This window comes from Spea bombifrons, chromosome 10, assembly GCF_027358695.1.
Source record: "Spea bombifrons isolate aSpeBom1 chromosome 10, aSpeBom1.2.pri, whole genome shotgun sequence".
Lineage (NCBI taxonomy): Eukaryota > Metazoa > Chordata > Amphibia > Anura > Pelobatidae > Spea > Spea bombifrons.
In genome coordinates this window covers 14,280,454-14,305,784 of record NC_071096.1, presented here as the reverse complement: position 1 = coordinate 14,305,784, position 25,331 = coordinate 14,280,454, and the positions used below count along the sequence as shown (strand labels likewise).

The 25,331-nt window shown below is 37.0% G+C and overlaps 1 protein-coding gene across 1 annotated transcript in view; it reads right to left on the bottom strand.

Moving 5' to 3' along the window:
* Positions 1–21,233, bottom strand: part of MUC2 (mucin 2, oligomeric mucus/gel-forming) — a 53,018-nt gene extending 31,785 nt beyond the window's left edge. Inside the window, exons 1-27 of the mRNA XM_053449324.1 lie at positions 21,140–21,233; positions 19,859–20,120; positions 16,031–16,145; positions 15,465–15,555; positions 14,904–15,019; positions 14,493–14,709; positions 14,047–14,172; positions 13,616–13,733; positions 13,151–13,289; positions 10,522–10,632; positions 10,228–10,297; positions 9,477–9,614; positions 8,929–9,093; positions 8,420–8,514; positions 7,923–8,049; positions 6,958–7,213; positions 6,133–6,185; positions 5,538–5,638; positions 5,286–5,437; positions 4,847–4,985; positions 4,200–4,310; positions 3,406–3,585; positions 2,662–2,901; positions 1,958–2,114; positions 1,014–1,142; positions 459–606; positions 86–132 (exon numbers count right to left, since the gene is read on the bottom strand). Coding sequence (XP_053305299.1) covers positions 86–132; positions 459–606; positions 1,014–1,142; positions 1,958–2,114; positions 2,662–2,901; positions 3,406–3,585; positions 4,200–4,310; positions 4,847–4,985; positions 5,286–5,437; positions 5,538–5,638; positions 6,133–6,185; positions 6,958–7,213; positions 7,923–8,049; positions 8,420–8,514; positions 8,929–9,093; positions 9,477–9,614; positions 10,228–10,297; positions 10,522–10,632; positions 13,151–13,289; positions 13,616–13,733; positions 14,047–14,172; positions 14,493–14,709; positions 14,904–15,019; positions 15,465–15,555; positions 16,031–16,145; positions 19,859–20,120; positions 21,140–21,215 — 3,679 coding nt within the window. The 5' untranslated portion in view covers positions 21,216–21,233. The remainder of the gene's footprint in view (positions 1–85; positions 133–458; positions 607–1,013; positions 1,143–1,957; positions 2,115–2,661; positions 2,902–3,405; positions 3,586–4,199; positions 4,311–4,846; positions 4,986–5,285; positions 5,438–5,537; positions 5,639–6,132; positions 6,186–6,957; positions 7,214–7,922; positions 8,050–8,419; positions 8,515–8,928; positions 9,094–9,476; positions 9,615–10,227; positions 10,298–10,521; positions 10,633–13,150; positions 13,290–13,615; positions 13,734–14,046; positions 14,173–14,492; positions 14,710–14,903; positions 15,020–15,464; positions 15,556–16,030; positions 16,146–19,858; positions 20,121–21,139) is intronic.
* Between the last annotated feature and the right edge of the window lie 4,098 nt (positions 21,234–25,331).

Genomic DNA, 25,331 nt, shown 5'->3' with positions numbered 1-25,331 from the left:
GAGAGAGAAACATGGTTCTCAAAGAAGTACATAAGAATTAAAAAAATATGGACTTTAATAAATATATTTGAACAGGATACTTTACCTGATTGGTCATGTCTGCAATCAGGTTCTCCATTATGGTCACATACACTAAGAAAACAGAAAAGTCATTAAGCAAAAATAACTTGAACTTAAAATCACAGAATATAAATTGCCACTCACATGTAATCATTGCTACATATGCCTATTTTAAAAGGATAACTATATTGAGCATGTATTTTGTCATGTTCTAGGATTGGGGCAAATATTCTCAGAATGCTTGGCTCTGTGGCAGGTGTCCATTCTGTATTATGGTGAAAGGAGGCACCCTTATATGTGAGCATGAACTGATTTGTCCATTCTCATTGTTTTATTGCTTGTTGGCAACATGTTTTTCATGTATCTGATGACAATTGTAAAACTTTTTCTTCTGTTACCATGAGACACAATTTTCATCTGTGGGTATGGTTTCATTGACTTCATAGTGAGTGTTGTTAATGTAGCATCCGCATTGTTCCTTGGTTACACATATCCACTTAGACTCGTCAAAAATAGGTTTATCAGCAGGGCACGTTGGGTAGCAGCCTGAAAAAACATAAATATAATCACCGATCACAGTATTAGATGTAATCCAATATATAATAGTTTGCATTTGTTGGACATTGAGCCTTAATTATTGGTCAAATAAAGTGTAAAAACTAAACAACTAAAAGGAAAAAATAATATCACTTTTTAATACAACTTTTTAAAGAATATTAATGACTGTAGTCAAAAATAAATATGTGGATTTTGTTTTAATGTTGGGCCCCTTGCCATTTGGAAGCATAGATGGGATAGACTTTAATAATTATACAATGCAAAAAAAAACAATTTTTTTTTTTTAGATTAGGTGGAAAATATAACACAAGGTTGTAGAAGGCTATATCTGATGCACAGTAAGCCAGCTGGACATTCTTTACATAAAAAATACCTAACTCGTCTGACATTCTCACCTTCCAGGTAAGTGATTGTGACGTTGGTATACACATTGTTAATTGATCGGCAGGTCTCTATGTGATTACCACATGGGTGGTAGTGCCATTCGCATTCATCTTTAGGGTTGTAATAGTCGCAAAATATAGCTAAAGTAAAGAGAAAATATTAGAAAAAGTCTGTAATAAAGCAGATGGAATTCTCACTTGACATGTTTTTAATGTCACTTGTTCTTAGCTTAAATATAAAATTGCGCACAATGGTTCAGTGAACGTCTTCCTTTCTGTAGACTCGAAGAGGCTATAACCTAGAATCTTAAATTTCATATGTTGTGGAACCTACATGATCCCATTGCTGAGAAAAGATGATCCCACTGCTCTTGTAAGCAGAAAATATAAAAACTAAGATCTTGTGCAATAGTGGACTGAAGGAAAGGGTGCTTTCCTCTTAAATCACTAGTCCTTGCTTAGGAGCCCTGACCTCAACCCCATTGAACACCTTCAGGATGAACTGGAATAGATATTGCAAGCCAGACCTTCTTGTCCAACATCAGTGCCTGACCTCCAAAATGCTCTACTGGATGAATGGGAAAAAACCTCCAACAGAAACACTCCAAAATCGTGTGGAAAGGCTTCCCAGAAGAGTGGAAGATGTTATAGCTGCAATGGGGGGGCGACTAACTACATATTAATGTCTATGTATTTAGAATGCAATGTCATAAAAGTCCCTGTAGGCGTAATGGTCGGGTGTCCAAATATTTTTGGCCATGTAGTGTATCTTCTTGCAAAGACTATCCTTAAGATCTATAAATACTAGTTGATCTGAAACCTAATTTCTTTTATATCTTAGCAAATTAATATTACAGCTAACGCTACAACTGTATTTCTTAAGATATTGAGCAACAGGTCCTTTTTACCTAAAACCTTTTTTTCCCCAATACAGGCTCATGTTGTTCTTTACTCACGGCATATATCAGGTGTTCTCCAGTAGACACAGGCTCCTGCTTTAGTGCATTCCTGAGCGTAGACAGCAACTGCAGTACAGAAGCACTCACAGTCCCCACCACTGTCGCAGGAGCAGGCATCATTGACACAAGCTTCATAAAATGGCGCTGGGTCTACCTACCAAGACATTAATAGTGCTGGTATTTATTAACTGTGGTGGCCCATGCATGTCATTTGACTTTTCTGTGTTTTGGAAGCCTCAAAAAAACTCAAAGACAATGGAGTAAATCCAAATGGAGTCAGTGAATTTAAATTCAGTTTTAAACTAAAAAAAAAAAAGTCATTGGGTTCTTTATTAAGAATCTTATACATTTCGAGAGTGGATTTTAAAATATAAATCTGTTTACACCACCTGTTTTTTATTATCATCATGTGATGCAGCAGAACTTTAGCAATAGTCAATAGTCATTTTATTCTGAGGCCAACACATTTAAATCCTCGCTTCTCCTTTTGCACATTTGCATGTGGCTGTACTGTCCAAATATCTATTAACTGGCTGATCAGCCTTCATGTAGACACACTGTAGTTTGAGCGACAGTACAGTAAGGTATTTTTTTTAACAATGTAAGCATTAAATAAACTCTTATTCTTTTAGCCCTTGTTTATTGGCAGTCTATATCATATTACCAGAACTGTGGAAACAAATTTTTGATTAGCATCTTACCTTGCTGTGACAAATTTTGAAAACACTGCTCTTAATAAGCCCACACTGCTTCTCTGCCCATGCCTTACGGTGTGGGGTCAAGGAGCATGGGTGGATTGTTTCTGTCACATCTGGACAGGAGGGATTGACCTTCCAGCTGTTTCCAAACTCCAGCACATTGTTGACCTGCAGCATGTGGCTGGTGGTGAGATCGTTGTTGGCGTTATCATCAAAGTTTCCACATAAACCACACACTCGGCCCTGATGAAGAGTTAGGAAGGAAGAGAATTATTAGTAACAGCAATATAGGATGAGAGACCAAAGGACTAGGTAGCCCTGATATAACATGGTGGACCTGTCTGTACAATTCTCTTTCTTCACTTATTCCAACCTCAATATTAAAATACAAGTTTACACCCTAATCAGTTTTGTTGCGCTAGAAATATATTTTATCCATCACAGTTACATAGTTACATAGTTCATAATGTTGAAAAAAGACCTAAGTCCATCAAGTTCAACCCTTCTACCTAACCTCCCTATCCAAAAGTTGTTATTTGATACTTCAGATGTTTTTACCATTATTGCCATTAAGCTGTTACTGACAACAATGCTGACATTAGGCCTAAACCAGTTTCACATTACAAGTCAACATGTTATATGTTGTTCCAGTCACCAATTAATATGTTGTAGGATCTTCTAAAACCAGTAAAAATACAGCAGAGTTTGCACACAAGCTGCCATCCATTACATTTGTGTCATGCTCACCTTGTAGTCTGGTGACACCTTGATAAATATGGTGGTCCTCTTGTCCCAGATCAATACGATACCATTGCTTGCCTCAATCACAAGGTAAATCCCCACCACATGAGACAGATACTGCACTCGTTTGGCAACATCCCCTAAACTTTCTTCCAAGTGTTTGTCTGCCAGCTTCAACTCTGTGCTCTGAAAATGTGAGAAATCATGACATGTTCAGGGACGTATCGTATCCCTAGAGATTAGTACTCTGGATGAGGGCACCTTATAAATCTTCTTCTCGCCGTGTTATTTTTCCATATTAAATTACTGTTTAATGAGCTTTGTTATTTACCCAATATGTAATCCGGTTGTAGTTTGTGTGGCTTCATATTACATGTAGCTATATATATATATTCATTGAATGCATGTCTACATTTTGAACACTTAATTAACTTGTGGGTGTGTGTTCCCAAGATATTTTCTATGTAGATTACCCAATGTCCATGCCAGGTTTTACCCATATGATGCTCACCGTTTCTCCATTTCAGGCAGATTCCCACCTAATTCCTTTCCTTAATCCATCCTTATTTATGTTTTTTAAAATAACCTAGACAGAATGCCTTAGTCTTAATCGCTTGACCTGCGCAGCATTTTGTGGCATATCGGAAAAGATTGTGGAATTTAAGATTTGAAATATCTTTTTTCCTATACATATAGCACAATATATATTTTAAAGGTGACATCCTTCAAAGTGACACGTTCTCATGAATAATATTGCTTAATGCATAATGAAATATGGTCAGGCAAAAGGAAACACTTACTCCTAGAAAAACCTTGATTGATTTGGAACACGTAACGCCCGTAGTACCACATGGGATATTCTCAGTAATAACACTAAAATTTCCTTCCGAATGATGATTCCCACAGTAATCCTACAAATGAATTATAAATAAAATTGTATGTCATTATGCAGTATTTAAAATGAGTTTTCATTTTGACATAACAATGTCACAAATTAGAGTGCAAAAAACATTAGAAACTCTAACTTTGCAGGTATCATTTCAGACAATTTAATAATACAAAAATGTCACCCATGAAAGTAATGTTTTTGTTGTCAAAATCGTTTGACATATTCAACACAAAATATGAATTCAAACCCTTAACCCCTTAATGACAAAGCCTGTACATGTACGGGCTCAAAATTGTTTTCAATGGGTTTAGGGACCGCCCATTGTCCTTAAGGGGTTAATAATTAAGCCTTCATATGAAACATCAACACAAATATAGCTTGGTAAGTATCTATATGTGTAAAAGCTATTTTAAGAGTGATGTCATTTAACAGGTTTAGGGTTTTTTAGAGATGGATAGATATTGTATATAAGTAGTTGATAAATGATAGATAGACAGTAAAAGAAAGCACTATGGTCTAAGGAGAATCATGGTTTTGGAGTTACATGGGTTCACTTACCTGGGCAGCCACAAATTCGCAGTTTCCCTCAAAGTCATATAACTTGTTATCGAATGTGATATAATGACCACTGCCATAGACTGTGCATGTCCCATAACACGGAGTATTGGTACATGTCCATCGTCCTCTCTGACATAAGCTGCAGACATAATATTTACAGTTTATATAACTTTAAAAAGTCCCTCAAAAGTGACTCAAAAAGGAACCAAAATGGATACATATACACACCTGTAAAACTGTGTCTACTGTCTTTCTTTTAAGTGCACAATTGTACAGTTGTTATATGTAATGTGGGCCTTGTAGTAGACAACAACATCAAACTACACATAATAAACACTGGTATCATTTTTATTGGTGAATTAATGAACATTGATAAAAAAATCTTTTTTATACTTATTTAAACTTTTTTTCCAAACTATAAATATATAAATACCCTTACCATGTATTGCAATCCACTTTGACCTGCGTCCCATGAGGGTGTATCTCTTCATTGTGAACACAAGGACATCTTTCTTCTGGAACACAGCTACCAGCTCCATCATCTAGCAGACCCTCAGGGCATACACAACCTGAGACACATTCTGTTTGGAACTATGGAAGGATTGTAAACAGATGACAAAGAATATAAAAAATTAAATACTCCATAGTTTACAAGATATATGTAAAGAATACATAGAGACCTTGAACTTACATATTCAACGCTCAATGTTTGGCAGCTCCTGTGGACTGGGGTCTTGGAAGCTTCTGGATCAACCTTGTTACAGTCATGATAGATCTTTCCATTTTGGCAACCTGTGAGAAGACATTGCATCAGCAGATTGGCAATGCAACTAGGCCAGATTTCGAAATTCAGAATGGGGCAAACCCATAGGGTATAGAACAAAAGCTAACAAGGTTTATTATTAATTGATACATTTAGAGAGAGTGCTTTGTATCTGGTATCCCATAACCGGAGACATTGGAGTATAAAACAACATATGCATGTACAGCAATTCAGTAGAGGTTTTTTCACTAGATGCCAGGTTTGAGGTAAAACTCACAGAATAAAACATTACTGATAAGCAATTTTTAATACAGGACATAAGCCAATTACACTTCCCACACTAGCAGAACCCTACTTTTGGAAAATGTACGCCTACACATTTGTTACATTTGAATTATTATTATGACCGCCAAATGAATCTAGTAGGAAAGGCTAAAATAATTAACAGTCTATCAACAATCATAATGTAACAACAAAAATGTGTTCTATAAGTCCAAAAAAAGTTTATTTATTCTTCACTTACTTGATTTTTCTTTGGCATGAGTGATACAGATAAACTTTCCATTATGACAAGAGCTGACATAAACATAAAGAAAATAAGAAAAGTATTAAGATTCTATTTCAATACAAACTGCACAAATCTTATAATTTTTTTTCTTTTAATGTTGCTTTAAAACATACTAGTATGTGTATTATACAGAAGCACAAAATAACTAAATAACCACTATAAAAATTGTTCTTAAAATTTAAGTTCTAAATTAAGCATGTGCATTATACATAAGTGCATGTTCTATCCGTACTGTAAACTCCAACATAACCAGGTGTAGAGTTCCCTAAACACCACCTCGTTAAATTAAACTAGCTATGTGTTTAAGTCACATTGTTGACTACAAGGTATCTATGATATCTTTCTCAAGAAAGAGTCCCCCTAACCTATAATTAATATTCAAACAACAAAAAGTCACAGAGAAATTTCTCTTCTTGAATAATTTTTAGATTACATCAAAAATGCAGCAGCTGTAGAGCAGGTTTTAGGTCATTTATATGTGTCAGATTCTGCTCTGGTGTTCTATAACCATGGAAAAAATGAATAAATACATTTAAGTTTTAGTACAGGAAGTATAACATGTTAACAAAATTTTTACTAGACTAGATGTTTACAACAAGATGTTTACAAACTAGATGTTTACAAAATGTTTTACTAGAAAGCAAAGCTTAGAAAAGGTTATCTTATATATTTAAGATTTATCCTTGGCGATGTATATAGTTTAATTATATGGGTGGGGGCATGGGAAAAATCGAGGTTAGAACAATTCTGATCTTGGCTTCAATTATAATGCAAACCTACCAACGCTCATTTTGTTTGTAGATTACTTCCAGGGGGCTAAAGTACATGCCACGGTAATAGCATGAACACTTGGATATGGACACACATTCTGCCTTTTCATTCAGATATTCTCCTTGTGCACACCCACAGCCATCCACTGGGGCAAACTCGGTAGTGCAAACTTTCTCTCCTTCTGCCAAGGAACGACAGGTAGGCAGGCATGTGGTGAGGTTATACAAGTAGATCTGAGATGATGGGCAGGTGGCAATGTTTTTGTCTGTGTAGGAGAAAAAAAAACAGTTTTATTATTGAGCGTTGGAATGATTATGGTACTTTTGTAGTAGCAACATCTTAACTGCATTCAGTAATGTTCTTGGCACTGATTACAGAACATGATAACTACAATTTTGCAGCGAACTACAGAAGGAACAACACGCTGGAATTTTACCAGAAAGCACCTCTAGGTACAAACACCACTAGCCCCAAAAAATAAAATCAAACTGATGACTTTGTTGGTGGAGCATAACTAGAGAATGGACCTGGAGCCCCAGTAAGGGGTAGGGTATGGCCAAAAAAACAGGCATAGTATGAGTGACACATGATGGACTCAAACAGGCCATATCCCATATTGAGGACAAACATCTCATTTACAGATTAATTAAACTACTGCTTTCATGCTGCACTTTTAAGCATAGCTTGCTTTGTAGGAAATATGGCTCTGAACAAAGTCACGACTCTATTCCTGGGAACTCTCATGTTTTCACCATGGGTCTCAGGGTGAAGGTACACATTTGCAGGATCATACAGTCTGTTATGGTATAGCCCTGCTTGAATGCAATTGAGGGTCTCCTAATGACATGCCAAGGTTTCCTTGAGGGCTGCTATTGGAGCCATTTGGTTAACACAACATGAAGTTCTCCTATGTTAGCAATCAAGTGCAAATGAAAATACATACGTATCAGCATTTTCCATGTTGGCATACTTACCGCAGATTCCATTTCTCCAGCCCCACAAGATGATCCCTTTAGCAGCACAGGCCCTGACATAGGAGGACAGAGCTGCGCACATACACATCTCGCTGTCCTTACAGTTACATGTATCATACCGGCATCTCTGCGGGAAGAATGACACAAGAATAAGATCAATATATTGATCAGCGACTGAATTTTGATCCCACCAGTTTAAATGTATTATATATTATTATATATAATAATGCAACAATGACATAGGTGATATTGTACTGTGTACTGCCAAATTATTGTGAGGATTTGTGGACCAGTATGGGTACCAAAATGGCTGTCCACCTGATTTCCCCAACAAGAAAAGTACCTTTGTATATACACAATATGGTAAGATAAACACAGTTTGAGTGTTTAATATAATATTACAGTGCAACCTTTGACTTCTGAACTGCAACCATATCAAACACATTATTACATATGATAATGTTCATGACAGCAGCTAGACAATCAAATATGAATACCTTAGCATATTCAGCAGGGTCTATTGTTGAGTGGCATTTTGCAAATACAGACTCCTCATTTTCCAAAAAGGAACACCAATAATCAGCATACTTCTCTGTGAACAAGTTAGAAATTCAGATTAAGACATTTAAAGTAAGTGGGAAAAAAAAACCTTTCCAATACATAAAAGCAATTTTAAGTAAGATCCTCGGGGCACAGATGAAAGTATACTGAAAGGACACAGTACTGTTTTTTTAAGTATGTTTATATATGTGTAATCCAGTTTTTTTAAAATATGTATTTAAAACTTTATTCTAATAGAAGGTGAACCGGGGAGACCTGAAATTATACGAGTCACACCATTTGAGGCCCTTTGAATTTGATGGACAGTTGCCTTGGACTTAATATTCATGTTCCCTTTAAATATTAAGTATGCATATGACATTTTATGGTTTGTATTTGTGCCATAGGTTGTTATACTTACTCATCTGCAACTGTTTATTATATAATTATAAAAACTGATCCTTACTGCTCTCAATACTAAGGCTACATGGATCCTCCAACCAGTCAGATTTGTCTTGACAATTAGGTTGTGCCTTCCAAGTATTGGCAAAGGCTGATGCTGTTGCTTCTACTAGGCCTCCAGATGTTTGAAAGTCATCTCCTTCTTTATAGTTGAAGTTTCCACAGAGACCTTCCATGAAGAAAAAACAGCACATTTTAACACTTATTGATTCTGTAGTAAGTTCAAAACCTGCGTTCCCAATTTCATAAATAAATAATTGTATGGATCTAATTATATCATGTTATTGGTGGTTTTGTGGTATGGAGAACATTAACAGAAATTATATGAACCAACAATTTGTCTGTGCAGAAATTTATCTTGTGAGACATATTCCATTCATACCTTCCCCCAACTTCCAACATTTAACACATTCCAATTATTGTTATTTAATTACCCCCCATTAATGAAAATCATACTTAAAGAAGAATCTGTTTTTATTGTATGTAGATGACACGTATGCTAATTCTTGTTGTACATAATTTCCAAAAATGATAAGGTAAAATAAGTGTTACCTTGTAAGTGTCTCCTGGCCCATTTCTCCATGGTGATGTAGAGTTGCAGCATTGGCTGCAGCTGGATCTGCATCTTGAGGCCAAATGTTGTCTGCACAATGATGTAGGAGTCTGATGGCTGCAGGATGGAAAAGCTTGCTGTGGGGAAAAATATTGTCAATGTGATGACTACCGGTGAACTGGAGAGGCATTGCTAATCATGTATTGATGCAATATATGCGAAAAGGGGCAGAATTAAACAGAAGCTATGCCAAACAGCACTATGCCAAACAGCACTCAACTGAAAATTACAGAACGGTTGGTAGGCTCTGCTTCTGGAGTCTCCCAGCAAAGCTCAGGTATGGAGACAATATAATGGTGAGGTTTGCAGCAGTGCTGTTTTAGGACACTGAAAGAGGCAGTGACTATGGGCATTAGGAGTACTCCAATTTGCCACCCAGTTTAGCCATACTCCACACCTCTTTGGGCATACTTCATTTCATAATTTCTCACACCTGTATCTTACCCACAGGACCTTTAATTTCATGTTTTCTAACTTTTCTAATAAGAGCTTTGAGGTGAAAAAGCAGTTTACAGATGAGGTGCTCATCCTGTACAAAATATAGGACGAGATCTAAGACCTCAATCTCTACTGTTGTCCTACTTTGGCAATTTCAAATGTTGGAAAGGAAATATGTTGTGGCTAGTTCTTAGGATGGATAGGGAAAAAAGTAAAATGTTATATTATGTGCCAAGTCTGCAGAGTACTTACCTGTTGCATGGGGCAGTGTGACTTTCAGCTCATTTAGTAGCACAGTGCTATCTGCTTTAAAAACAACAACCTGCGGCAATGAACAGAGCAGAGTTAGCTTACACAAGGTGCTCATACCTAGACACTAATTCTTTACTGGTTATCAGTATTGTGTTTGTCTTCTTTTAACAAAGATTAAGGAATCCTCAAATGGCCAGTTTCATTTACAGTTTAATCCGACTAAAGGTCATCTGGGTTGAATAAACTAGATTAATTATCTCTCTATGATCAGTGTTTTCTTTCTTAAAGACTCACGTTTTTCTTGTTGTCAGTTAGGAGTACAATGGATTTTAGACACGTTTCTCTTTCAGATGAAGTGCATGGTGTCAGCTCTCCCAGTATTACATGTGAATCATTTTTCCCTCCCTAGAAACAAGAAGGAAAAAGTCAATAGCTGCACACTAGATAACAACATTATATTTATTTATAGTTATATGTATAACAGACTGGATGCTGATACATAAAAAACATTGGTGCTCAATTTCCGTTAGGGTCCACGCCAATGTTGCTTTGGAGGCAAATCAACAACTTGGGCTGGATTTTTTTTTCTAAAACTCCCATAGGCTCAAAGACCATTGCCCTCTCATAGCAAAAATGGCCTTGCTGGATGGGCATGTGAATAAAATATGTATACGTTAACCAGAGAACAGCCACAAGGAGCATGTGGAGTGGTTAGATCTTCAATTAAAAAAAAAACACATTTTTTTTTTTTTACTACTACAATGCCTTGAAAAGGTTTTTTAAAAAAAATCTAATATCATTATTTGTTTTAGCAATGTATTTTTACAAAATACAATGTTTGTAAAAGCAATGGGTTGCTTTGTGCACAGGGGAGGGCTAGCAGCCTAAGGCTTGTGGGACAAGTCTAGTCAAGTGGCCCGTTGCATCACCAAATCAGCCCACCATCCATGCCCATCTTTTCCTGATTTTCTAACATATGTTAGTGTAATGTGATGGGATTGGGAGTTCGTCAGTACACCAAAAAAGTCATTTTACACAGGACACCTGAAGCCACAATTTAGTAACATTAATCCTTTTTAATAAAATATGCAGATTGAAATTGAGTAAATAACAGAAAACCTTTACTTTTCCTCTCACTTATTTCTATTTTTGTCCTCTGAATTGACTACAAATTCAGGAGAATTAAGTAAAAATTAAATAGTTCAATTTATCCCTACAGATAGTAAACTGCCAGGAAACAGATGGCCAAACAAACACACCAGGACAGGCTCTGCCACGCTGACACCCAAACACACACACACCAGGACAGGTTCTGCCACACCGACACCCAAACACACACACACACACACACACCAGTACAGGCTCTGCCACACAGACACCCAAACACACACACCAGAACAGGCTGTGCCACACTAACACCCAAACCCACACACACTAGGACAGGCTCTGCCACACCAACACCCAAACACACACATATCAGGACAGGCTCTGCCACACCGACACCCAAACACACCCCAGGATAGGCTCTACCACACCGACACACAAAGCCACACATATACCAGGAAATGCTCTGCCACACCGACGCACAAACACACACACCAGGACAGGCTCTGCCACACCAACACACAAACCCACACACCAAGACAGGCTCTGCCACACCGACAAACATACCCACACACACACCAGGACAGGCTCTGTCACACCAACACCCAAACACACACATCCCAGGACAGGCTCTGCCACACCAACACACAAACCCACACACACCAGGACAGGCTCTGCCACACCCAAACACACAAACCAGGACAGGCTCTGCCACACCGACATTTATGCCCCCACACCCTTGTGTATTGATTTATGTGATGTCCCCAGCCAGCCCCCCTCCCTTGTGTATTGATGCCCCCTTTACTGGTTAATGTACCCATGTGTATTGCCCCAAGCCACCCACCCCCTATGTGTATTGATTTATGTGATGTCCCCAGCCAGCCCCACTGCCTTGTGTATTGATACCCCTTTACTGGTTAATGTTCCCATGTGTATTGCCCCCAGCCACCCACCCTCTTTGTGTATTAATTTATTTGATGTCCCCAGCCAGCCCCCCTCCCCTGTGTATTGATGCCCCCTTTTGTACTGGTTAATGTACCCATGTGTATTGTCCCCAGCCACCCACCCCCTTTGTGTATTGATTTATGTGATGTCCCCAGCCATTCACCCCTCTTTGTGTATTGATTTATGTGATGCCCCAACCACCCTGTTGTGTACTTATACCCCCAGCCACTCCATTTTTGTATTTAATTATTGTCCCAAGGCACTCCCCCCTTTGACTATGGGTCCCCTTCCACCTATCACCCAAACTATTTTTTAATTTGTTTTTAATACTTTTTTTGCTGGCTTCTTCCCTGCAGACTGCTCTCCTCCGGCGTGTTCTTCCAGCTGTCACGAGGAGCTGTTCCGTGTGACTCCGCCCGCTTGAGTGGCACGTGGCGTCTTCAAAGGGGTGGGACAAAGAGCCTCACTGAGGCACATGGCGGCATGGTGCACACACGCCGGCCACTTAATGATTTTAAAGGCGGTCTTACGGCCACTTTAAAACTTGCAGGCGCATTGGCTGCAATGGTACTTCGGTGTGCTGGCCCACAGACTGGCCGGCCCACTGCGGGTGCTGCAGGCTTTTGCCCCGCATTAAAGACGGCCCTGGTGGTCGTGCGCCCATTTAGTTTAGATTCAGGGCGGCCCGGTCCAGCCCGCCCCTGTTTGTGCATGTGCTTGTATTTGTTATTTTGGCCCAAACACTGCTTTGTAGATAAACCCTGCTACGTGCTAAACAGGGAGACCAACACAAAGGACCCTGGGTCAACTGTCCTTTTTAGCCAATGACTATTCCACAATTGGAACAAACTAAAAAAACAAAATGGTCCCTTACCTTAGAGAGCACATAATAGCAGTTCCCATGAAAGGTATACTTTTTCCCATCAAAAGTGCTGAAGTGAGCTCCCCCTTCAAGCGAGCAAATGCCAGGACAGGCACGATCAGTACAATTCCATCTTCCCGAGATGCAGTAGCTAAAGCAAGAAAAACATTACTATACATGAAACGGGTGACCCTTTTTTTAATCTATATGCAAAGTTCTAAAAAAGGGAATATGGACAACATCATATATTATATCTCTTTATAACAAGTGCGTAATATTTTTCAATAGTGAATTAACCTTTATCAATTTCTTTTAAAAAAACACCAATGATAATCAATATTATTTTTTCAATCAAATTAAATACCATATTAGATATGGTTTAAATTGTACTACGTTTCAGAATTGAGGTATGCAATATAAAATGAAACTTCTTTTCCTAAGTATGGTATGATGATTTACAGCATTCAATATCCTTACCATTCATCACAGTCATTGCTAATTCTGTCCCCTGGTGCATAGAGGTTCCCGCGGTGTTTGCAATGGCACTCATTCATTTGCACGCAGCCTTTGTCAGTGTAATCATCAAGCACCATGCCTGAAGATATCAAATCATTTCATTAGCTTGCATTATTACTAGCTACTACCATTTATTGTACAATATACAGCCTGTAAACATACATGTTAAAGCTCATGTCACATGTTATAAGGTATTTTAAACATGCTTTATATTAAGCGCAAGGGTATTCTCAATGAATGCCCTACTGACATTTCATGTACCTGGCTACTGTGTGAAAAGTGGGGAAAATGTTTACCTTGACAGAAGATTTTGGAGGCTACCTCATTACGTTGGACTTATTCAATAATATTACCTATGGTCTCATTATGTATTATAATCCTTTTACGCTTACCCTCTGGACAGAAGCATCCATCCATGTAATGTTCCTCACACAGACTGCGAATCTCCAGATGGGAGCACGTGCTCATGCACGGAGATGCACTTTCTTGATATATCATGTTTGAAGGACACTGTTTAGCTGTAAAAAAAAAAAAAAAAAAAAAAAAAAAAAAACATTTCAAATGTATGTTTGATTCCTATGAAGAGATTTAGGAGACTTTGTGTGACCGCACATGGCATAGTTATATTATTCCTCTCAAGCATTGACCACTTTTCAAAAAGTTGACTGTTATGACTGTTACGACTTTTTGCTGAGCACATTCTAATATTCTGCTCATAAAACGAGAAAAGCAAAGATTGGAAACAGGAATTATGGACCATTTTGTGCTCAAAAGGAAATGAAAATGGTGAACAAACATGTGAAATGTTGATGACCTCAATAAGGTAGGGTATACTTACGACAGAAGCTATCAGTCCTCCAGGTCCCTGGCTGACCCCCAGCATGGGAGCACTGCCTGGAGTACTCTGATATAGTGCTACAGAGGCAGAATGAATCCTGGGAATGGCCACAGGAACACATGTCCAACATGCAGGCCTGGATATAGGACTCCAGATTCAGGAGAGAATGGCAATCTGAAAAAGCGGGCTGTGCCAGGTGCTCCTTACAAACAGAGCGCTTGATAGAGAAAAGAACCAGGATAGTTGGTTACCAATAGCAAATACGATCTCTGAATGTGAACACTAATAATTCAGTAGCATTAAGTATTTTAAAATATGCCAGTTCAAATAATTGTTTTTTCCCCATACAATACTACAATACCTTAATTAATGTAAACACAATATGTTATGTCTACCCTACACCATACTTACATATTTAGAGCAATGGGAGTTGTCAGTTGTCTTGGTATCATCTGGGTCAGTGCACTTATCATTTGGATTATGAATATTCTGGAGGCTTCCAAATTGTATGGGATTAAGAAGAATGTCTGCAGGTAAAATGTTTACTAAATTATAAATATGACTATGCATTTATGCTTCACCTGATTTTTGTTTCCTATCGTGACAAAAGATTCCCATGGATATGGCCACCCCTGGGCAAACTGTGTCTCTCATACCCCTTCATTCACTGGTTTTCTAAAACATATTTTCCTCTATGGTGAGTATAGCTCTGCCCCCTGAGAAACAACTAAGTTTATTTAATTTTGTTTGTTAAAGAACATGTGACAGGTGAATGCTGAAATGGTTAGCATTCTTTACGTTGTAAGCACCAAAGGGTTTTGGTGATTTATCCCACAAGCAGAAATTACATCATAAAACAGATCTGGATCCCTCAATGCCCCACAGTGTTTTACCACTTGCAGCTTTGAACTGTGTGGTGCACACATGAGCTTAATACATACATGGAATTTTACAGCCTCAAAGAATTCTTACCTCCAGAAAGGAATTCATCATAGATAGACACCCCATTATAATCCCCACACAGGCCACATGTTTTGTTGTTGAAACTAGGTGCCAGCTCCACCTGTGTCAAGGTGAAAACAATACTGTTACATTCATATAATTTTAGGTCCAATCCTACACTTGGTCCTCAAAGCCACTACAAGCAACCAATTTCTCTGATGTTCTCCTGGCTCACAAATACAAGCATTCCATCCGTTCCCCCTTAACGTTTCTCTTCCTCTTAAGAGTTTTAAATAGTGATATATTTTCCTATTTAGGAAGCCATTAGAACTCTTCATAGTAATAGCTACTGTCTACCAGTGTTCAGGAGAAGGAGCATGTTTTAGATATATTTTGCATGTGTCAATGTGGTATTTTGGTCATCATGAGAAGACTGCATATCATTTACATTTGTCCACTAAAGACATCTTCCTGTAGGGCTTGGTGCACTGGATCAACAGTTTAGGATAACTAAATCCACCTCTCTATAGTACTATACTTTAGATACAAGGTGGTGTGTCTTGGTTTGGCTTACTAGAGCTAGGTAGGCTACTTACCATAAGTGCGTCCTCTTGATTCCACATAAGGGTCAGGCCTATCTTTGTGTAGACCTTAATGTAGGCATCATTCTTATTGATAAGGATCCCACTTCTATAATAAGGTGTTCTTGCGCTGAAAAACATCATGTACATTTGTAAATATTAATAAGTTAGTTTAAAAGAAGTACCGCATATCTGGAATTTCTAAGGCCAGGGGGACACTGCTGTTTGAGAGGGTGTAGAGAGGGTGTTAGCGGAATGAAAATAAAACACAATAAATACTTTGCACATTGGCATAAAACTAGGATTGAGGTTTATCTGGAGTGTGATAGTTCTTCTTTAAGAACTTAACAGTAAATATGTTGTTTGTCCATCATTAAGTCAAAGTGTGATTAGACACAATATTGCACGTTTATATTCTGAGACCATTGAGATTTAAATGTAATGTATTAAAACCAGATACTAAATTAAATAAAAATTAAGCTATAACAAACCCAGAAATTATTAGATTGTAATGTTCAGGTGCAAAGTTATTTAGATTTATATTTTCTCTCTTACATTTACCGGTGTAAAAAGCATAAACAATAAAAGTAACAATTACGAGTATATAAATGTGTCTAGAAAGAAAATTTTAACCCCTTAATGACAAAGCCCGTACATGTACGGGCTCAAAATGCATTGCTTTCAATGGGTTTAGGGACTGCCCATTGTCCTTAAGGGGTTAATTAAATTAAATACTTTTTTACTTCTTGTAAAACTATGTGGCATACTAATAATTAGGCTCCTAGCCACACCAGTTAAAGAATTGCCCAGGTCTGGTGATTTTAAATGATGGTATGCCCCTATCAGTTCCACAAGCACATTGTAATACCCTTCCTGGATTGAAACCAAGCATGATCCATCAGTAAAGAGCATGTAGGCCATTTTTAATACTATTAAAAGTGATATTTATGATATTTTAATGAAATGATATACTGTACCACGGTCACCACCATTTTTGAAATAATTAAGAGAAAATTAAAATAGATAATTTATATGTTGTATATAGGTGATAAAAGTTTTATTGGGTATGATTAAATAAATTGTGACAGTCCTTTTAAACTTATAACTGGATTTTAAATATTTGGAATTGACTAAATATACTCAAAGTAAATGTTTGGTAACCTAAATTTTTAGTGTGGCAGCCCCCTTTTCAAATGGTGTGATGTCAATTAATGATATTAAAATTACTAACTATTTTCTTGTGTTATACATTAACATTTCATAGAGATTTATTGATTCATGTAGTGTCGACCTTGAAATACAAGTCATTCAAAACATAGCTAATGGCTTGCAGTTACAAGTAAACTATTAGAATTAAATAAAAAAAACTTGTCTGTTTCCTATAAAAGCACTTCATGTTAGTAAACTCCATATACCTTGCCTTTCTATATTTTTTTGTATATATTTATATATATATCTCTATATATATCTCTATATATATATATATATATATATATCTTATGTATCTACAGTAAAGAGTAAGGCTTATCACTAAGGATTCAGTAGATTAGCTTAAAATGTTGTCAAATTATCAGTTGGGATAGTCACTCTTTCTAACTGCTAGCCATATGTTCTAAAACAACATGGAATATTGGTGTAATGAACTATAAATTCTGATATAATTGATTTATACACCACACCCTGGCTGGGAACACCTTATACAAACTATTGTCAACACATACTCGGGAGATATCTGGTCTATATAACATATAATAAATATTTTAAGACTCAAAGGACTAAGCTAGCTGTCTGTTATGCTAAAAGTAGATATTGACTGTGAATATATTTAATGCATAGTTCTGGTCCCTATGTTTTTAGAGACACGTTTGTGTGTATGCAATGCTACCACTTTTAAATGCAAGGGTGGCTGAGGATGTTGAGTGTTGGGGTTTACTAACAGGAAAGTTGACCCAGAGTGACTAAGTGGTGTAACTTTAACACTTCTGTATAGTGTGATATAGTTAGATAAAACCCTGTTCCGTTGATATCAGCTATGAATTATACAAGACCGACAAATCCTTTCTTGCTGGAGAAGTTCACTGGGGTTGGGTCTTTTCAATGGAGGAATCAGGTACCTGAAACGTACCGCTGCTCTCCTGCGGATTCCTGCAATTCCCTGGTGTGATACCACACAGTGGAGTTTATTCACTAGCGAGAGTTGGCAGGAACGTTGGTTTTGCTCACTTCATTATAAAGAGCCAACGCTGGCAGGTTTCCTGCAGAGGTCCTGCATAGCTCAGCATATAGGAAAGCTTTGAGGAAATCTCATTGATTGAACTACAATGTAAAAAACACCAGCCAACTTCTTCTCGCAGCAGAAAATACCTGCGATGGGCCTTCATAATATGCGAGCAGGGCTCTCTCCACCTAATGTATCGGTTTGTCTTAGTCTGTCAATTCTCGTCTTGTCATACCCCTTGAATATATGTATTGTATTAAGCACTGCATAAATTGTTGGCGCTATATAAATAAAAGATAATAATAATATTATTAAATTAAGTCAATGAGCTGAGGCAAAGCTCTTTCTTTAGTGAATAAACCCAAGTGAATTCTGAGGGGGCTTTTAAAATGGAAAAAGCTGGTGAACAAGTCTATATACGATAGTATAGGGGCAATATTCTGTTTATGTCGATATTTGTATTCTTATTGGGTTTTTGCCATAGTTTTTAATTTTATATCTCAAAATGATAAAATGTGCAGTTCTAAATAACCCTGGGAACAAAATAATCCAGAGCATAAAGAGAACTAGTTAGGCAGGAGTCAATTTCAGTGGCATCTCGGGTTGCAAAAACTACAATAGCTATTTTAGGACTAAAACAGATTAAATCTGTTTTTGCCAAATAAACATGCAGATCAGCTCAATATGGTATGTTTTGTGTGAAAATGCTATAGATCAAGGAATCCCATGATTGACAACTTTTTGGAATGCAGATCGGGGCTAAATGTATATGTTACATCTGTGAGTGGTCTCCATGTACAGAAAAAAAACACAACTAATTAATTTAATTTGTTTAAAATCTAGACTTGACATATCTGTCAATTGTACTTGCATGTTCTATGTATAGTGACGGTGAACTAAATAACTGTCTCTGTATGTGTCTAGCGTAATCATGTAATAATTATACTTTACAATAAAAAGGTGATTTTTTTCATTTACTTGCCTTATGCAAGTTAAAGCGGTTGTGTCCCAATTATGCACACGTCCGCTTTCATACTGTCTCATCATAATTGGAGGAAGCAAAACACAACATATGAATGTGCATACCATGCTTACGCAGGAACATAGGCATGTGTAACCTCTGCCAGCTGATTCTACCACATATACACCGTTATGCTCTATTAGGTTTGCTTCTCTATCAAACTCCAATAACAATGACAAGTCTGTATTTGCATCTACTTTTTCTTAAGCATATTACTGTGTGAAGTAAATGGAAAGAAAGAAAGAAGGAAAGAAAGAAAGAAAGAAAGAAAGAAAGAAAGAAAGAAAGAAAGAAAGAAAGAAAGAAAGAAGATTCCATCTCAAGAAGAAACCACTGAGTTTGTGAACACTAATGTAACAATGTTTTTCCTTGTTGCCCAATAAAATAACAACTTCAACCAAAGATAGCATTTTGTGCAAGCACAACCAAAGCCAGTAAAATATATAATATTCGTCATATGTGTGTGACCAATGACCATATATTTGGGAACTTTACCTTGTAAAAAGTATGGTACATGATATAATATCAATATACTAGCGATATGGAAAGTTAGGCGATAGGGAAAGAATCACAGAAACACAATTGTAAAGATATGCTGACTTACATAACTCCATTCACCACGACAAAGCTGTTTTTCAGTTGGATGACAACGTCCTTGATGGTGACAATAATCTTGTCGATGAGAGGGTGACCATTTTGTACATCTCGTTTTATGTGGACGGAGAACTCTTGGTAGGTCTCATGACAGTCTGAGGCCAAGTTATATGTGCAGGTTCCAGGAAACTGATAAACATCTCCATCAAAGGTCTTGAAGTGAAAGTTACCCCAAGTACTGCAGACATAGTGACCATGATTACGGAGGCGGCCTGTTAAGAGCAACAACAGGTTAAATTCAATATATGACACGCTCAGGTGTGTTCCCTGTGACATAGCTTAAATGAAATTACATTAGCCTAAAGGCATTATTGGTGTGCATTCAAATCTTAGAAACAAAAAAAAAAGGTTTATACAAACATCATTAGACAAAGCAAGATATTAACAGAGTAAGAGCGCTTTTGTTGTGTATGCATGTGTGTATATGTGATTTACAAAATATGCTAGTCACTCAAATTGAAGAAATTAGGACAGGTATTGATGTTTCATTAAGTTTGTTGTTTCTGTATTGTTGTCTCAGGTAGATAAAATGACATTTATCACATTTATCTTATCTGGAACAATAACCTGAACACATAATTATGTGAATAAATACTGATATGAGCCACAAGCCTCTACTCCTTCTTCAAACATACCTGAACCATTACAAATTACTTTTGTGATTAACATGACACCAAAGCCGAATTTTCTTTGGTAGCAAAACAGGATGCCATGTCCATTGGACGCAACCAAAAAAGTACAATCAAAACTGACCAAAAAAGTCTTGGTCTAAGACTAAATCCAGTTTAACTTTTTAAATTAAAAATATTACTTGTTCATCTACGTACATAATTTTTTTTTCTCTCTCTCTCTGTCCTACTCTACAACTTCCTTACCGAGAATCATGGTATTCCCATTTTTCTTCAAATATTTAATTTACTGATAAAATCTCACCTTGTTTGTACATAGAGTTTTAAGACAGTAGACTGCACTCTGTAAATGGAATTCTCAATTTTAATCATTTAAAATTGATGTATTGGAAAAAAAAAACGTTTGTCACTGTAAAATTAATGACAAAAAAAATATTTTGTTAAAAAAAAATAATAAATATTTATCACTGGAGTTTAACTTTCCAAAATATCTTTTATGAGCTTTCCAATACCTACGTCCATCAAATACTTACCCAATGATAGTCACAAATAAACATAAAAATGAAAAGGTGGTATGGAGTGCCAAGGGAAATCTGATTTACCTGGTCTTACTTCATAGGCAACCGTGATGGTAAGTGCCAGCAAAAGCACCCACAGGCTGGCAGTCTGGTACCCCATAGTATGCCCTTAGGGCAGTAAGCATATAATGGCAACACATACTCACATGCTTTCATTTTTATAAGGTTCACTTGCTGTGTTAATGACATCACTCCAGGAGGTGCCGGAAAATCTTTAATCTTTACAATCAAGGTAAACACTATTTTCTTCCCCATATTAAGCCATTTGGGATGGGTCTATTGAAAGATAGATTTCCTCAACCCTTTTACTGCTGGACAAACCTGCAATAAGCTATTCAATTGAAGCCACATGTGGGACATTTTATATTATCCTTCTGTTCTAAATGCATCACATTTCCAAACACACTAACAAATAATTTCTCAAGCTGTGCTAACATTACATAAATATCAAGTTACACGGATTTGCAATTTAAAAAAAAAAAAATATTCTGACATTGGTATTGACATTTAGCTTGATGTAAATGTTTTTTTTATTATTAGCAAGTAGACAAATTGCAAATAAATTGTGTGTACAATATCAGGGCGTGTTTCAATAAATGTACATATAAAAGTACATATAAAAAACAGTTAACTTTTTATGATGGTTTTGCTTGTGCATCCTTTTGATTTACTGTGTTTAAGTATCCTGTTGGTCTCCTGTTCACTATACAATCTAACCCTTTTGTATACCCTATACAGATATATAGATTAAGTCTAAATAACCAATAATTAAAATATAATATTGCTTCTCTCCAAATTAACCTTGTGTTATAAAGAGCAAGGTACAGTATTGTGAGTCCCTGGTTGAGTTGGCCCAAAAAAATATACAGTTAAGGGGAAAAGAAGGAATTCTCACCTACAGCTTAATAACAAGTTACTAACTGGTTAATAATTAATAAGGGACACTCAAGCCATCGTATGCACTTTAATGCATCATGCAGAATTCCACATATGCAATTACCCCTATCCCCACTTATCAGCTATTTACCATACAGGAGATGTGTTTGGTCAACACATCTCCCGACACGTGGTATACTCAATTCCAACAACTGGAGCCAGTTGTAAAATTGTTGGACACTTATGTGGTTTTGCATCTTCTGTGTTTGGCTGGACCATGTGGTTGATACATGTGTGAAGGGCAAATAAAATCTGGTAGGAAAAAAAACACCTTTATTAGACCTCAAAATGTTCTAAAATAGTTGGATATATATGCTTTTGTAAGGCTAGGTTTCCACTTGGGTATTTTTCCTGCATGATGGTATTTTTCTTGATGAAAAACGCCAGGAAAAACGCCAGGAAAACTGCCACTGCAATTTTGGCGTTTTTTCTGGTGGTTTTTCTGGCGTTTTAGCCTTTCTGTGGAAATTGCATTTTTGACCATAGGCAGTTTTGCCAGCCTTTACAAGTTAGAATTTTCACCCAGCTAAAAGGGATTAGGATAAATGGCAAGTATCTGCCCCCTCCTGATGTCATTTCCTTGGTAGAGTTCTACTTAAACACCCCGGCGGACCCTTTTGTCCCTTTTCTGTGGTTTGTAAGGCATGCTTTATTCCGAATGTCTGCTCCTCTAGGAAGATTGGCCCCAAATGATGGTACAAATTGTTTGCTGTTGCTTTTGGCACGCAGGATCCAGTTGATGCGTCGGGTATGTTTGTTTGTAATGGCATGTTTGTTCCAAATGGTGTAAAATTCAATATGAACTTTGTTTTGTATGAAACTGTTTGTTTCGAGCCTATTTATCATAGGACACACAGATACTGGGTCCATCCTCTGCATTGTAACTGTGGAAAAAAAACGCCATAAAAAACGCCAAGGCAATAAACCCACATGGCTTTTTCATGGCATTTTTCTCTCCCATAGACTTCTATTGGAGAAAAAAGCCAAGATTTCCTTGAAAAAAAAACGCCAGAGTGTCAACATGCTGCGATTTTGAAAAACTGCCACAGAGCCCAAAAAAGCAGAAAAACGCCAAACAGAAAAACGCCAAGTGGATATGGCATTGTGCGATTTCCTATTGAAGAACAGCTAACATCTGGCCGCAGCGTTTTTTCACTAATAAAACGCTGTGTGGCAGAATTGGCGTTATTATGGGTGTTTTTGAAAAAAAAAAAAACCCATCTCTGGTTGATTTTAAATTGTAGTTCTAAAAGATTTAAACAGTGTACATGCGGTTTTATTTTTGGGATTATCCCAATCCATTCTTTATACAGAAATTGGAAACCTGTATCTATTTCTCATTTTATTATATTGGTGCAGAACTCAGCCTTCTGATTTGTATTTATTAATCCTGATTCTAAGATTTTACCGATGTTTTTATTTTGTTGGTATAATAAATTTATACCTAGGTTGTCTTTATGGGATTCTGACTTAAGACGATCAAAGATAAGCAGCAGGTATTTAAGGAGTAGGTCTGTGTCAGGTAATGAGGCCCAGCTGACAATATTAAAGTAGCCAGAGTTCTCAAACCCAGAAGAGTGGCCGCTAGATGCTGCCAGTGGCACCACATCGGGAATAAAACATAAAGGATCCTGGAAACCAAGATGGAATGGGACAATATGTTTCTTGGAGGTGTGCTTCATTTTGATGTTGCAGCTTTAGTTGTAGTGGATGAGCCACAGTACCAATGATTAATATTTTTCTGGCATATAATTACAAAGCACCATGTTCTATTGACGACACCACTGGTAATTTCACCTACAATATAAACAAGATTAAAACCGGATTAAGTTAAAAATGTCTTCAGACTGTTTCCGTACTATGACTAAGAAAGGGAGTTCTATTCAAACAAAAACCAACGTGACAGAAAAGTTTAAAAAAAAAACTTATCTTCATTAGGAAAACTAAAAGTAAACATGCTCAGAGGGAAGAAAACAATAAAATAATGATAATTCCTGGCACATGGATGTACTTTAAGGTAAGAAACAGTGGGCATTCAGTCTCTACATTGCATTCCAGTGATAGTCCATCATAGATATTTATTTTAGGAGGGTAAATGTAAAACAGAAGAAACACCTGCAGGCTGGATTTGGGTCAGCAAAGTCCATAATAACTCAAAATGTATGCACAATAACATATATATATATATATACATTTGACTGCTTGTAGAATGTCACATGGCAGTTCCAGTTAAATACATTTTAGCTCTCCATCAGCATCCCTTCAGCTTAATGTGATCAGTGGCAAGTAGGCAAGCTACCACAATGCCCCTATTAATTCAGCTGGCGAATTCTCCAAAGATACAAAGAACTTGATAAACAATATGTGTAAACATTTCTGGATAAATCTCCATAGTTACCATAATGTGTGAGATTGGGCCAATGAAGAGCGTATAGGCTCCCCACATCACTGTATGTAAATAATTATTAAATTGTTAATATGTGTTTTCATTTGATGTTCTCTCTTGGTTCTGTCGTGGGCCCAGTTCTTTTTAACCTATTTATTAATGATCTTGAAATAGATATTGGAAGTCACTTGTCTGTGTTTGCTGATGACACAAAATTAGGTTAGGTTATAAAGTCTGATCAGGATGTAGCATCTCTTCAAAATAATTTGGATAAACTAGGGGACTGGTAAAAAAAAAAGTGGCAGATGAGATTCAATATAGATAAGTGTAAGGTAATGCACTTTGGTAGCAAACATAAGCATGCAACATAAGCATTTAATTGGGAAAAGCAGGAAATGAGAAGGACTTAGGTATAGTTGTAGACCATAGACTTAGCAACAAAGTGCAGTGCCAGTCAGCGGCATGCATAAAGAGGAGTATTAAATATAAATATTTTACCTCTTTATAAAGCAATGGTGAGGCCTGATCTTGAATATGCAGTGCAATTTTGGTCACCAGTTTTTAAGAAGGATGTTATAGAGCTGGAGAAAGTGCAGAGGCGGCCTACAGAGTTAATTAAAGAAATGGAGAATTTTAGTTATGAAGAAAGATTAGAAAAACTGAACTTGTTTTCCCTTGAAAAGAGACGTCTAAGAGGGGATCTGATCACATTGTACAAATACATACAAGGTCAGTATAAACAGATCTCTAGTGATCTATTCACCAAGACGTCTCTACAAAAGACACGGGGTCATCAGTTGAGACATGACCGAGGTAGCGCCAATGCGTCGCCCTCTTTTACCCCCCTTCCCAAATAAATACACAAACACAAAGTAAACAATATAATGCTTTATT